The sequence below is a fragment of the Cebus imitator genome, unplaced genomic scaffold (assembly GCF_001604975.1).
Source record: "Cebus imitator isolate Cc_AM_T3 unplaced genomic scaffold, Cebus_imitator-1.0 Scaffold194, whole genome shotgun sequence".
NCBI lineage: Eukaryota > Metazoa > Chordata > Mammalia > Primates > Cebidae > Cebus > Cebus imitator.
The window spans coordinates 1,218,103-1,231,814 of record NW_016107509.1 but is presented as its reverse complement, the minus strand read 5'-3'; the positions used below and the strand labels follow the sequence as shown (position 1 = coordinate 1,231,814).

Here is a 13,712-nt window from a genome sequence, read left to right as displayed (position 1 = left end):
AAAAAAAAAAAAAAAAAAAAAAGTAAAAAGGAAAAAAGAAAAAGAGAAAAGATATCTGTCTTTTCTCAGCATGCTTTCAGTAAAGGATTCCTATTTTCCTGACAGTCATTTGAGCAGATAGGATGTTGGCTGTTACCTGATAATTTTAGTTTCAGTATGGGCAATCAGCTATATTTCTTTGTCCTTGTAAAATTTTATATCCAGACAAATCCTTATTTATGCTATTCCCAGATATTGGCCATGAGCTTACAATACTTAGCTGAATTACTGATACATTAAGCTCAGTGGGTTCTCAGAAATTTCTGCTTAAAGAGTATAAACTTTTGCTTTGCAAGGTTACATGCGAAGGAACTAGCTGTTATCTTTTCAGACTTGCTGGTTAAAGTGTTCCTGAACTAAGACTGAAGGAGTATTTATAGCTTATTGGAAATATCATTAAGAAAAAGTCAAAGTGTATCAGAGAAGTCATCCTGATGAACCCAGATTTTTTTCTGAGAGCCAAATTGTTACGGACTACAGTCAGCCTCGTTTTTCTGTGCTGCATTTCATCTGGCTACCACTAGGGGTGCTGGTGTTTCCATATAGCAGTTCCAGGCTAGTTGGTGGCTGGCTATAGCTTCAACTGTTTTTAACTTTAAAATGAAAAATCCCCTTTTATGTCATTTTTTCGGCCACTTAACTTTAAACTACTATTCTCAGAATCAGAGCATGCAGTTGACAAATTCCTTTGCAGTTCTTTTGTGTTTCTTTGTCCATGCACATCTAATAGTTCATTCTTAGATCAGATTTTTACTGTTTTTGGTCAAAGGTCATTTCAAGACTTATGGAGCAAACAGCAGGTCTTCTGAAATCTAAATAGTAAATTACAGAGGTAGAAAAAACTCAGAGGATAATGAAGACACCTAGCACTTTACAAATAGTTTTTTTCTTTTCTTTTCTTTTGCGACAGAGTCTTGCTCTGTCGCCCAAGCTGGTATGCAGTGGTGTGATCACAGCCCACTGCAACCTCTGAATTCTGAGTTCAAGCAATTCTTGTGAGTAGCTGGGATTACAGGTGCCCACCACCAAACCTGGCTAGTTTTTGTATTTTTAGTAGAGACAGGGTTTCACCACGTTGGCCAGGCTGGTCTCCAGCTCCTGAGCTCAAGCGATCCACCTGCCTTGGCCTCCCAAAGTGCTGAGACCACAGGGCATGAGCCACTGAGCCTGGCCAAGAAGTGGTTTTTAAAGACAGATCTACAAGCTTGATATACTACCAATTTAAAAAATTTTGTCTAAAATAACTTTAGCTGTAATTTTTTGAAGCAGACAGTTGAAAAATAGGTTCAGAATTTTTTACACTTATCTGTCAGACCTTTTTTTTTTCCCCTGTTTTTTGCTTTTATTTATTTTTTCAGCTATTACCGAGTCCTCTTGATGGCATGTGTCAGACCTTAAGCACGCTGCCTCTTCTGAAATTGATCTTGAGTAAATATTTGCTGAATAAAGTAGCCACAAGAAACTTCCTGCATAGATCTAGACACAAAGAATTTTACGAGAGAAAAAAGTAAGGGCCTCTAATTCAGGAGACTTACCTCACTCGATCTCTTTATTAGTCTCTCCATGCTAATAAAAGTGACTCAATTTAATCACCTGGCTTCTTAAGAGAGCCATGATAGTTTTTCTTCTGAACATTTAAAAGCCACCAAACAAAATATAACCTGTTTTGAACAAGTTATATAGGTTTTTTTTACAGGTAACAATGAACATATTTATGGGACAGTTTGACTACCTTTTCAAAATACCAACTTCAGGCCGGACGTGGTGGCAATCCCAGCACTTTGGGAGGTCGAGGTGGGTGGATCACCTGAGGTCAGGAGTTTGAGACTAGTCTGGCCAACATGGTGAAACCCTGTCTCTACTAAAAGTACAAAAATTAGCCAGGTATGGTAGCATATGCCTGTAATCTCAGCTACTCAGGAGGCTGAGACAAGGGAATCGCTTGAACCCAGTAGGCAGAGGTCACAGTCAGCGGAGAGAGCACTGCTGCACTCCAGCCTGGGTGACAGAGCAAGACTCTGTCTAAAAAAAAAAAAAAGTAATAAATAATACCACCTTTAAAAGTTTAGAGTACTCCAAATAGCTCTAACTTCCCCTAATGTTCTCTGAATCAATTTTTTTTTTTTTCAACAAACATTTATTAAACACCAGCTATGCGTTGGGCCCTGTGCTATATATTAGATCCAAGAATGAAAATCAGTGGTAGGAAATTATAGTTGACTGCTCAGCTCGACATTATTATTGGTTTCGCATTCTCATTGAATCCAGGAAACATTTTCCTGTTGGGGAGGGCTGTGGCTATTGCATTCCTTAAGGAATTCTTAAGGTTTGATGTAGAGAAATAATTGAGCATCTGTAAAAAATTAGCACGTTAAAGCTGTTGGTGACCCGAGGAGCCCACAGCTGGATGTGACCAGCAATCTACTTAATACTCATTTCATAAAATTAGTTTTTTCATTTATCTTTGGGAGTATATCTTGCTTTTTTAATTTTTAATTTTTTTTCTTTTCTTTTCCAAACTTCCTCTGGAGTGAAATTTTTAATTTTCTTTTTAGCAACAGGGTCTCACTGTGTTGCCCAGGCTGGCCTCAAACTCCTGGGCTTGAGCGATCCTCCCATCTTAGCCTCCTGAGTAGCTGGGACTGCAGATGCCTGCCACTGTGCCCAGCTAGCTTGCTTTCTTTTTTTTTCTCTCCCCATCTCTCTCTCTTTCCTTCCACTCCTTCCTTCCTTCTCATCTTCTTTATCTTCCTTTTCCCTCCTTCCCTAGCCCATTCTGTTTTCTTGTTTTTATCTGTCATTCTCCTTATTTGAACATTTTCTTGGGCATAATACGAAACCTAAGCTAATTTAAAACTGTTTATTGGTGTGAATAAAATAGCATACCCCATTCTTAATTTTTTATTGATTAAATATGCATATTTATGGGATATATGAGACATTTTGTTACATGCATAGACTGTGTACAAGTCAGGGTGTTTGAGATGTCCATCACCTCAAGTATTTAGCATTTCTATGTATCAGGAACATTTCCAGTCCTCCCTTCTAGGAGTTTTGAAACATACAATATTGTTAACTATAGTCAACCTACTCTGCTGTCAAACATTAGAACTTATTCCTTCCTTCTACCTATATGTTTGTATGCATTAAACAACCTTCCTTAGCCTGGGTGTGGTGGCTTATGCCTGTAATTCCACCACTTTAGGAGGCCAAGACACAAGGATTTCTTGAGCTTAGGAGTTCGAGACCAGCCTGGGCAACATGCATAACATTGTCTTTACAAAAAAAAAAAAAAAAAATACACACACACACACGCACACCAGCCACGTATGATGGTGCACACCTGTAGTCCCAGCTACTTGGGAGGCCAAGGTAGGAGGATCACTTGGGATCCTCTGCCTGTGAGACAGAGGTTGCAGTGAGCCGAAATAGAGCTACTGCACTCCCGCCTGGGTGACAGAGCCAGACCCTGTCTCAAAACAACAACAACAAAACCTAACCTCTATCTCGCACCCCCAACCCACACATCTTCCTCAGACTCTGGTATCTGTCATTCTATTCTCTACCTCCACAAAATGGACATTTTAAGCTCCCACATGTGAGTATACATGCATTATTTGTCTCTCTATGCCTTGGCTTATTTCATTTAACATAATGACTTCTAGTTCCATCCATGTTGCTGGAAATGATAGGATTTCATTTTTTTTTTTTTTGGTGGCTCAATAGTATTCCATTGTGTTTATATACCATATTTTCTGTATTCATTTGTCCACTGATGGCCACTCATGTTGATTCCGTATCTTTGCTATTGTGAATAGTGCTGCAGTAAACAACTGAGTGCAGGAATCTCCCTTTTCCTTTGGATAAATACCCAATAGCGGGATGGCTGGATTGTGTGGTAGTTCTATTTTTAGTTTGTTGAGAATCTCCATACTGTTTTCCATAGTGGCTGTACTCTACTAATTTATATTTCCACCAGCAGTGTTTAAGAGTTCCCTTTTCTTTTTTTCTTTTTTTGAGACAGAGTTTTGCTCTGTTGCCCAGGCTGGAGTACAGTGGCACAATCTCAGCTCACTGCAGCCTCTGCCTTCTGGGTTCAAGTGATTCTCCTGCCTGCGCCTCCTATGTAGCTGGGATTACAGGTGCCCACCACCATGCCTGTCTAGTTTTTATATTTTTAGTATAGACGAGATTTCACCATGTTGGCCAGGCTGGTCTCGAACTCTTGACCTCAGGTGATCCACCTGCCTCTGCCTCTCAGAGTGCTAAGATTACAGGCGTGAGCCACTGCACCTGGCCTAAGAGTTCCTTTTTTACACATCCTTGACAGCATGTTATTTTTTAACTTTTTAATAATGGCTACTCTAACTGGGGTAAGATGTTATCTCATTGTGGCTTTAATTTGCATTTTCCTGATGATTAGTGATGTTGAACATTTTTTCATATACCTCTTGGCCATTTATGTCTTCTTTTGACAAATGTCTATTCATGTCCTTTGCCCACTTTTTTAAATGATTATTTTTGACTCTTGAGTTGTTTGAGTTACCTGTATACTCTGGATATTAGCCCTTTGTTGGATGAATAGTTTGTAAATATTTTCTCTCAAGAGGTTATATCTTCACTGTTAATTATTTTCTTTGCTGTGCAGAAACTTTTTAGTTTAATATAGTTTCATTTGTCTGTTTTTGTTACCTGTGCTTTTGAGATGTTAGCCATAAAATCTTTGTCTAGACCAATGTCCTCAAGTGTTTTCTTCTAGTAGCTTTTTGGTTTTGGGTCTTACATTTAAGTCTTTAATCCCATCATGAATGGATTTGTTTTTATATGATGAGAGATAGGAGTTCAGTTTCATTTTATACAAATACCATGCTGTTTTGGTTGCCTAGGATTGCTTTGACTATTTGGGCCCTTTTGTGGTTCCATATGAATTTTAGGATTGTGTTTTCTATTTACGTGAAAAATAACATTGATACTTTGATAAGGATTGCATTGAATTTATAAATTGCTTTGGGTATAGTATGTTCCTTTGAATGAGATTAATTCTTCTAATCCATGAGCATGGGTTTTCCATTTGTGTCATCTTTATTTCATTAGGGTTTTGTAGCTTTCCTTACAGAGGTCTTTCACCTCCTTGGTTAAATTTATTCCTATTTTATTTTGTGTAGCTGTTGTGAATGGGATTGCCTTCTTGATTTCTATCTCATTACTTCATTATTAGTGTATAGAAAGGCTACTGATTTTTACATGTTGATTTTGTATCCTACAACTTTACCTAATTTACTGATTAGATATAAGAGCTATTTTGTGGTGTCTTTAGGTTTCTCTGGATATAAGCTTATGTCATGTACAAAGAGGGATAATTTAACTTCTTTTCTAATTTGGATGCCTCTTATTTCTTTTTCTTGCCTGATTGCTCTGGCTAGGACTTCCAGCACTAAGTTGAATAGGAGTGGTGAAAGAGGGCGTTCTTGTTTTGTTCCAGTTCTTAGAAGTAAGGCTTTTATATTTTCCCTGTTCAGTATGATGTTAGCTACTCCATTCCTAATTTAAAGTCATGTTTGCAGGATTAATTACAAGTTGAGTTTGCTTTTTCCAACTGAAAGAAAAAAGGCCCTGGGTATTTGATTACACGTTAATTACACTATATAGTTTCTCTAATTTTTAATATACCATGCTTGGTCAGTCTTTAGCCATTCTCTTTCTGAGCCTTATCATGTTGCTAAAAATACATACTCACTTAATACTTCAGCTTTTGTATGGATTTCCAACTTAAATAAGAGCACATATACAAATTTCTTAATAGAATTTATTTAGACTTTTGGGGTATGACATTTTTCCATATATATTTATACACCCAATGAATTAGTCTTCTGTCCTCATTGCATTTTGCTCTGGGTGGTGGTTTTCAGTCTTAAGAAGGGGAAGGGAAGGAGGTTGGGGAAGGTTACCAAAAACTCCATCCATACTTGTGGTATGTCTGTCAGAATGGGCTTCTGCAGACAGTGTATGAGATAACCTCTTGCAGGACTGTTCCCTATGACTGTCCTCACTGGATCTTACACTAGTCACCCCTTTGGGCTTTGGACTCTTCTGATATCTAGGCTCTTTCTCGCTCTAAAATTCTGAATCTGCTCAGTCCACCATAAATTTTACTATGTAATACTTGCCTACAGAGACAAGATAATATATCAAATTTTAGCAAATGAATTTCATTGAATAACACACATTGAGAGGCTGTTGAGCAGATGCCACTTCTGTACTTCCACATTTCATCATAGTCTTTTATGTTCCTCTGTTTCGTACCAATATTGTAAACTGTGTCTAGGGTCTGAATGGGGCTCTCTTGTGGTATCCATGATGACCACCATTTTCTCCACTAAGTGGGACTATATGCAGAGTGGGGTGTAGCTGCATTATGACAGAGACAAGCAAAGGTTCCATTTCTCCTGAAGATCCAAGGATCCAGGTGGCTGGTGTGCCGGGTGCTGTTGGCAGTCCCAGCATTCACCTGCATATGTGGGAGGGTTTTGTGCATTACCGTCTCCTTAGATAACTTTCAGAAAAAGATCATGAGGCCAGGCATGGTGGCTCACACCTGTAATCCGCTGAACTTTGGGAGCCTGATGCAGGCAGAGTGCTTGAGCTCAAGTGTTCACGACCAGCCTGGGCAACATGGAGAAACCCTGTCTCTACAAAAAACACAAAAATTAGCCAGGTGTGGTGATGAGCGCCTGTGGTCTAAGCTGACCTGGAGGCTGAGGTGGGAGGATTGCTGGAGCCTGGGAGGTGGAGGCTGCAGTGAGCCAAGGTTGTACCACTGCATTCCAGGCTGGGCCACAGAGTGAGATCCTGTCGGGAAGGGAAGGGGAGGGAAAGGGAAGGGGGAAGGGAAGGGGGAAGAGAAAGGGAAGCGAAAGAGGAAGGAAAAAGGAAAGGAAAAGAGAAGAGGAGGGAGGGGAAGGAGGGGGGAAGGGAGGGGAGGGATGGGATGGGATGATTATGAGAAGGTAATCCTCAAAGCACAGTTGACAAAAGCCAGCAGCAAAGAGGTGTATGTGAGGGGCACAATTCACTACCTGTTCTCTTGTCCTAGTTTTCAGGACTCTACATCCTATCCTTCACCGTCATCATGGTGGGGTTTATCCTGTACTGCTCCACCCCGACTCGCACGGCCGAGCCAGCTGAAAGCAGTGTGCCTCCGGTCACCAGCATTGGGATCGACAACCTGGGGCTGAAGCTGGAGGAGAACCTCCAGGAGACCCACTCTGCTGCCTTGTAGCCGGAGAAGATGGTGCACCTCTGCCCCACCAGGATAAGGCAGAGCCTGCTGCCTGCTGAGGGGACACTTGGGGAAATAGCAGACTCGGAGTGGATACTCTACACCCCTGGGTTGGATCCAGTGGTTAGATTTTAGAAGGGAACACTAAACAAAGTTCAAAAGTAGAAATACCAAAATAGAGCAGAAACCAAGCTAAGAGTGTGTTTCCATACCTGCTCGTGTTGGGGAGATGAGGTGCGGACCCCACACTGGGGTCTCAGAGGCACCAGTGGGAATGCAGGACGGGGGAGAGATCCAGCAGTGAGCCAGCCTAGGCCAGGTGGGAAAGCGGGCTGTCCAGTCTGGGCTTGGTGGTCCGGAACAGGGGCAGCTCACGGTGGCTCTGGCGTATGTCAGAGGCTCGAGTTCTTTTCCGCTGAGGCAGTCATTGTCCACAGCCCTTTCGGTACAGATGAGGCCTGAGGGCTGACTGCATATGGCAGAAAATGGGTGGGTCAGCCCTTGAAAAGTCATGAGATCTATGTTTAAGTACTACACAAGCATTAAACCGGAGTGCAGTAAATCTAGGAATCCTCCCACAATTGTTTGAGACACAGTCTTGCTCTGTTGCCCAGGCTAGAGTGCAATGGCACAGTCCCAGTTCACTGCAACATCTGCCTCCCGGGTTTAAGTGATTCTTGTGCCTCAGCCTCTCTAGTAGCTGGGATTACAAGCATGTGCCCCCACAACCAGCTAAGTTTTGCATTTTTAGTAGAGACGGGGTTTCATAGAGAGATGGGGTTTCGCCATGTTGCCCAGGCTAGTCTCAAACTCCTGAGCTCAAGCGATCTGCCCACCTTGGCCTCCCAAAGTGCTAGGATTACAGACGTGAGCCACTGTGCCTGGCCTATTTGTTTATTTTTTTAAAAACATTTCTCCATCACTCATTCCAGGTTCCAGAGAAAACTCCCTCTGCTCTCAGAGCTTGACACTGGATATGTATTCCACAGTTTCAGTCCCAGATCATACGCTCCAAGATTTCTCATCCATATATATGTGGATGCCATCCTTTCTAAAAACTAAACATGACCTCCTAGAATGTTTATTGATCTCATTTAATTTCAGCTCAAGAAACTAAGTCTTACTGTATATTATCACAACAAAGAAAAAGCTTTGTTTTTAAATAAAAGATTATCGTCAAAATGAAAATACAAAATTAATAATTTCTCACCGAAGAGTATGCCTGGGAGACTCTCATTGTTAAAAGAGGATAATGTTACTGCTTCTTATCAAAAATTTATAATGTCATGTGATTTTTATGATACTTCAATACAAAGTGTTAATATGTATCATCACTATAATAACAACCAACAAAATACCACTTTAAGAAAACTAAATTTTTTGTAAAAATGTAAGAAAGAAATGGGGAGAAAGTGTTCACATCATTAAAAGGCTTTGAATTCTTGGAAATCCATCAACTACATGGTTTCTTTGATTAACCAGTTCCCCTTGTGGATTTTTTTTTTTGGAGACAGAGTCTTGCTCTGTCACCCAGGCTGGAGTGCAATGGCGCCATCTCAGTTCCCTGCAACCTCTGCCTCCCAGGTTCAACAATTCTGCCGGGACTACAGGCATGCGCCACCATGCCCAGCTAATTTTTGTATTTTTAGTAGAGACAGGGTTTCACCACATTGGCCAGGCTGGTCTTTAACTGACTTCAAGTGATCCACCCACCTCAGCCTCCCAAAGTGCTGGGATTACAGGCACGAGCCACTGCGCCTGGCCCCCTTGTGGATTTTGAATGACTTGATATATTCAGTATTTCTTCACATTCAGTTTTTCAGAGTTATATCCTCTGTGGGGTGAGGCAAGCCTGTCTATTTGGGGACTATGCTGGGATTCAAGGGAATGCAGAACAAGCTCACAGATCATTTGCAGGAATAAACATTTTCCAATTCTGAATTACCACAATGAGTTTTTTACTTTCTTCAATGAAGGAAACTTTCATTTTCTGCAACCAATTAATTAAAACTGCCTTTTCCTTTTTTTTTTTTTGAGACGATGTCTTGCTGTTACCCAGGCTGGAGTGCAGTGACACGATCTCGGCTCACTGCAACCTCTGCCTCCCCAGAGCAATTCTCCTGTCTCAGCTTCCCAAGTAGCTGGGACTACAGGCGCTCACCACCATGCCTGGCCAATTTTTGTATTTTTAATAGAGACGGGATTTCACCATATTGGTCATGCTGGTCTCGAACTCCTGACCTCAGGTGATCTGTCCACCTCAGCCTCCAAAAGTGCTGGGATTATAGGCGCGAGCCACCGTGAGCCCGGCAAAACTGCCTTTTCAATTGATGTTTGGTTTCACTCCCTAACATTAACAACTATCAAGAGTGGGAAAGGTTATGTTAAAATGTTTGGCTTTTTTGGGAAGACTTTCAGTTCAATTAGCATACTGATGGTTTATTTTTACATTTGTGCTATTTTGCTCATTGCTTCATTTTATTTTCACCAGTGACAGCTGCAGTCAGAAGTGCAGTTGCTGATCCTCCATCTCTAAGATTGCTGTTTGGTGAGCAGGGTTATTCACAAAGTCTTTGGTCACATATTTGGGTGTTTAGCATACATACACATCATGATGGACTTTAGAAAAAGGAGGTAGGCGAAGTGCAGTGGTTTACGCCTGTAATCCCAGCACTTTGGGAAGCTGAGGTGGGCAAATTACTTGAGGCCAGGAGTTCGAGACCAGCTGGGTTAACATGGTGAAACCCTGTCTCTACTAAAAATACAAAAATTAGCTGGGCATGATGGCACGCACCTGTAGTCCCATCTACTCGGGAGGCTGAGGCTGGAAGAACACTTGAGCCTGGGAGGTCGAGGCCCCAGTGAGCCAGGATCATGTCACTGCACTCCAGCCTGGGCAAGAGACCCCGTCACAAAAAAGAAAAAAGGAGGTAGCATTTTCTGAACCCTAGGAAACACTCAAATCTCAACTCATCTCTGTTAACTTTTAGAGATATACTTTGTTAATATACTCAAAAGCACAAAATTAAACATTTTTAGAGAATGAACTCTGATGTACATATTATATTAGAAAATACACCACCATAAGTAAAGGTTAATGTTTTAACATAATTGAGTTATCTTACTTCAATCTGAGTGTTCTTGGAGAAACCTGAAGTCATCCCTTATGAATAATATGATTAATATCCCTCCTCACTAAACAAATATTGAATGTTTATTGTATCCAAGTAGTTTATTTTCTATGTATGTATACCAGTTTATTATAAAGGATAAAGATGAAGAGATTTGTAGGGCAAGGTATGGGGGAAGGGGCGAGGGGCTTTCATGCTCTCCCGGGGTGTACCACTTTCTAGGAATCTTCATGGGTTCAGCTATCAGAAGCCCCCTGAACTCACTTCTCTTGGGTTTGTTTTGTTTTTTTGAGAGGAGCTTGCTGTGTCACCCAGGCTGGAGTGCAGTGGTGTGATCTTGGCTCACTGCAATGTCCACCTCCCGGGTTCAAGCAATTCTTGTGCCTCAGCCTCCTGAGTAGCTGGCAGTACAGGCATGAGCCACCTACACCCAGTTATTTATTTTTGTATTTTTGGTAGAGATGGAGTTTCACCATGTTGGCCAGGCTGGTCTCAAACTCCTTCACCCAAGTGAGCTGCCTGCCTTGGCCTCTCAAGTGCTGGGATTATAGGCGTGAGGCACTGTGCCTGGCCCTCTAGTGTTTTTATAGAAGTTTCAAGATTCAGCATTCCTCCCCCCAGGGTATAGAGCAGGATTCTCTCTGTGGAGGGTCTGAACACCCACAATCAGAAAATCGGGCAAGGTTAGAGTCCTGCCTCCCGGCAGGTGAAAGGAGGGCAGAAGGAAGATTGTGTTTCCTGAGGCCTAACTCACCCAACATAACAAAAGACTGTAATGGGGCTATGGGAGTTAGGAATGAGGAACTGGATGGAAACTAATATATAGCATTACATCATAGGCCACTCCTGGTTTTCAACCATGGGTCCCTTACAGCAAAACAAATACAGGTATTGATCGACTTACGACCTATGCAACTTACGACCATTCCACTTTACGACCACAATTGCTAGCCACGACTGCTCCATGTCTGGTAGCACAAATGTTGCCCAGCTGGGCGTACGACAGTACGGACCAGCTTCCGGCAACACTACCATCTCCGCGTGCATATAGCCTACTCAACTTGCAACCAAATCGTGTTACAACTGGTCTGTCGGAACCAATCGTGGTCATAAGTCGAGCACTAGCTGTATACACCATCTTTAATAATTAGTTCAGTCGGGCTGGGCGTGCTGGTTCACACCTATAATCCCAGCACTTTGGGAGGTGGGTGGATCATGAGGTCAAGAGATTGAGACCATCTTGGCCAATATGGTAAAACCCCATGTCTACTAAAAATACAAAAATAAGCTGGGGGTGGTGGTGCACGCCTGTAGTCCCAGCTACTTGGGAGGCTGAGGCATGGGAATCACTTGAACCTGGGAGGCGGAAGTCGCAGTGAGCTGAGAATGCGCCACTGCCCTCCAGCCTGGTGGCAGAGCGAGACCACCTAAAAAAAAATTCATAATAATAGTAATTAGTTCAGTCTATCATATGTGTGACTATCTCCCAGGCAGAGGCCACTCAAGTTTTGCACTTCTTTTTCATCTTGTCAGCTTCCAAAAGCAGGAGCAGTCTTGGCAGGCACACTGCTTCAGCCTGGGATCACTGAGCTAAGATTCAGTGTCATCTCTTGCTCTGAGTCTCTTCAGCATCATTAATATAATACTGGATTTTCCTCAATTTATAGCCCATTTTTTCATTTATTTATTCTTGGCTATTATTTCTTCTTTTTTCCATTTGTCATTTAATTTTACCCGTTTTTCCATTTTTGGAAGGGAGGTTAGGTTTGGCCACTGTGCTGACTGATGTCGCTGGCAGCAGTACCTGTCTAGCGAGTGCCTCCAGCTCAGTCCATGCCCATCCATAGAAGGAAGGGTCACACAGGTTCTGAACTATTAAGCCCGTTTTGTTTGTTTTTCTGGAGACAGATTCTCACTCTGTCACCCAGACTAGAGTATAATGGTGCCATCTTGGCTCACTGCAACCTCCGCCTCCCGGGTTCAATCGATTGTCCCATCTCAGCCTCATGAGTAGCTGGGACTACAGGCTTCCGCCACCACACCTGGCTAATTTTTGTATTTTTTTTTTAGTAGAGATGGAGTTTCATCATGTTGGCCAGGCTGGTCTCAAACTCCTGACCTCAGGTGATCCACCCACCTCAGCCTCCCAAAGTGCTGGGATTACAGGTGTGAACCACCGCTCTCAGCCTGTATTTATTATGAATCCCAGCTTTTCTAGATGGGTTGAAGGCACAACCAACCCCTCATCAGGCCCTTAGGAATTCTAACAAAGTTTAAAAACATAGTGACAGTTTCTTGCTTAGAAATCATTTCTGCTTCCAGCACTTGTAATTACAACCCCAGTTCCTAGGTCCACTGCATTACGTAGTGGGGAGAAAAAAAAAATTGAGGTGATTTTGAAACTGCCTTTGCAAAATTATAACTGAGACAGTGAAAGAGCTCTAACCTAACCAACTCCATCTTGCTTCTAATCTCCAAGCTGTCCTTGTTCATTCCTGGGCATAGGCTGAACTAACTTTGAGAGGAACTTAGTTTACAGGTTATAGTTTAAAACAAAGATGGGTACAGCCCTTTCCCAAAAACCAGCCTTCTTCCCTGGGGACTAGACTATTAACATCAGCCACAAGATTAGAAATGTTGGTTTAGGAGTCATGCAGCTGGAGGCCACAAGATTCTGACCCTTCCTAAGCTGCTCCTAAGAGCAGTGCTTCAGATATTCCGCAGACCCTGCACTTGATGGACCAGCTGGCACCACCCAGGTTGACTAACTGGCTCATCTGATCTGTGGTCCCCACCCAGGAACAGACCCAGTGCAAGAGGACAGCTTCGATTCCCCATGATTTCATCTCTTACCTAACCAGTTAGCACTCATGGCTTACTGGCTTCTCCCCACCCACCACGTTGTGCTTAAAAGCTCTGCTCCCTGAATGCTTGGGGACTGATTTGAGTAATAATAAAACTGCTCTCCCACACAGCTGGGTCTGCGTGAACTGCTCTTTCTCTATTGCAATTCCCCCGTCTTGATAAATCAGCTCTGTCTAGGCAGCAGGCAAGGTGAACTCACTGGGCGGTTACAATTTGGGGAAGAAAGAAAAAATTATAGTCATTATACCAGTGTATCCTTCCCTTGGCAAGAATTGTATAGTCATTACCGGCATCCTCCCCAGCTCTCCTTCCCCAGATCAACCAGAAGGAGAAAAAAAAAAATCTAGTGGGGACATTCTAGTTCCACTCATTTTGGGTGTGAGCACACACTCATGAAG

At 42.3% G+C, this 13,712-nt stretch overlaps 1 protein-coding gene across 2 annotated transcripts in view; it reads left to right on the top strand.

Moving 5' to 3' along the window:
• SLC35F2 (solute carrier family 35 member F2) overlaps window positions 1-13,712 on the top strand; it is a 78,546-nt gene that overhangs the window by 57,678 nt on the left and 7,156 nt on the right. The window contains exons 8-9 of one of the 2 annotated variants that reach the window (XR_005203196.1): window positions 7,133-7,520; window positions 11,001-11,002. Coding sequence is in view for 1 of the 2 variants with exons in the window: in XM_017547053.2 (XP_017402542.1) it covers window positions 7,133-7,318 (186 nt within the window). In the remaining variant the exon portion in view is untranslated. Of the gene's footprint in view, window positions 1-7,132; window positions 7,871-11,000; window positions 11,003-13,712 lie in introns of those variants that run through there. The other variant, XM_017547053.2, reaches the window with a different exon arrangement.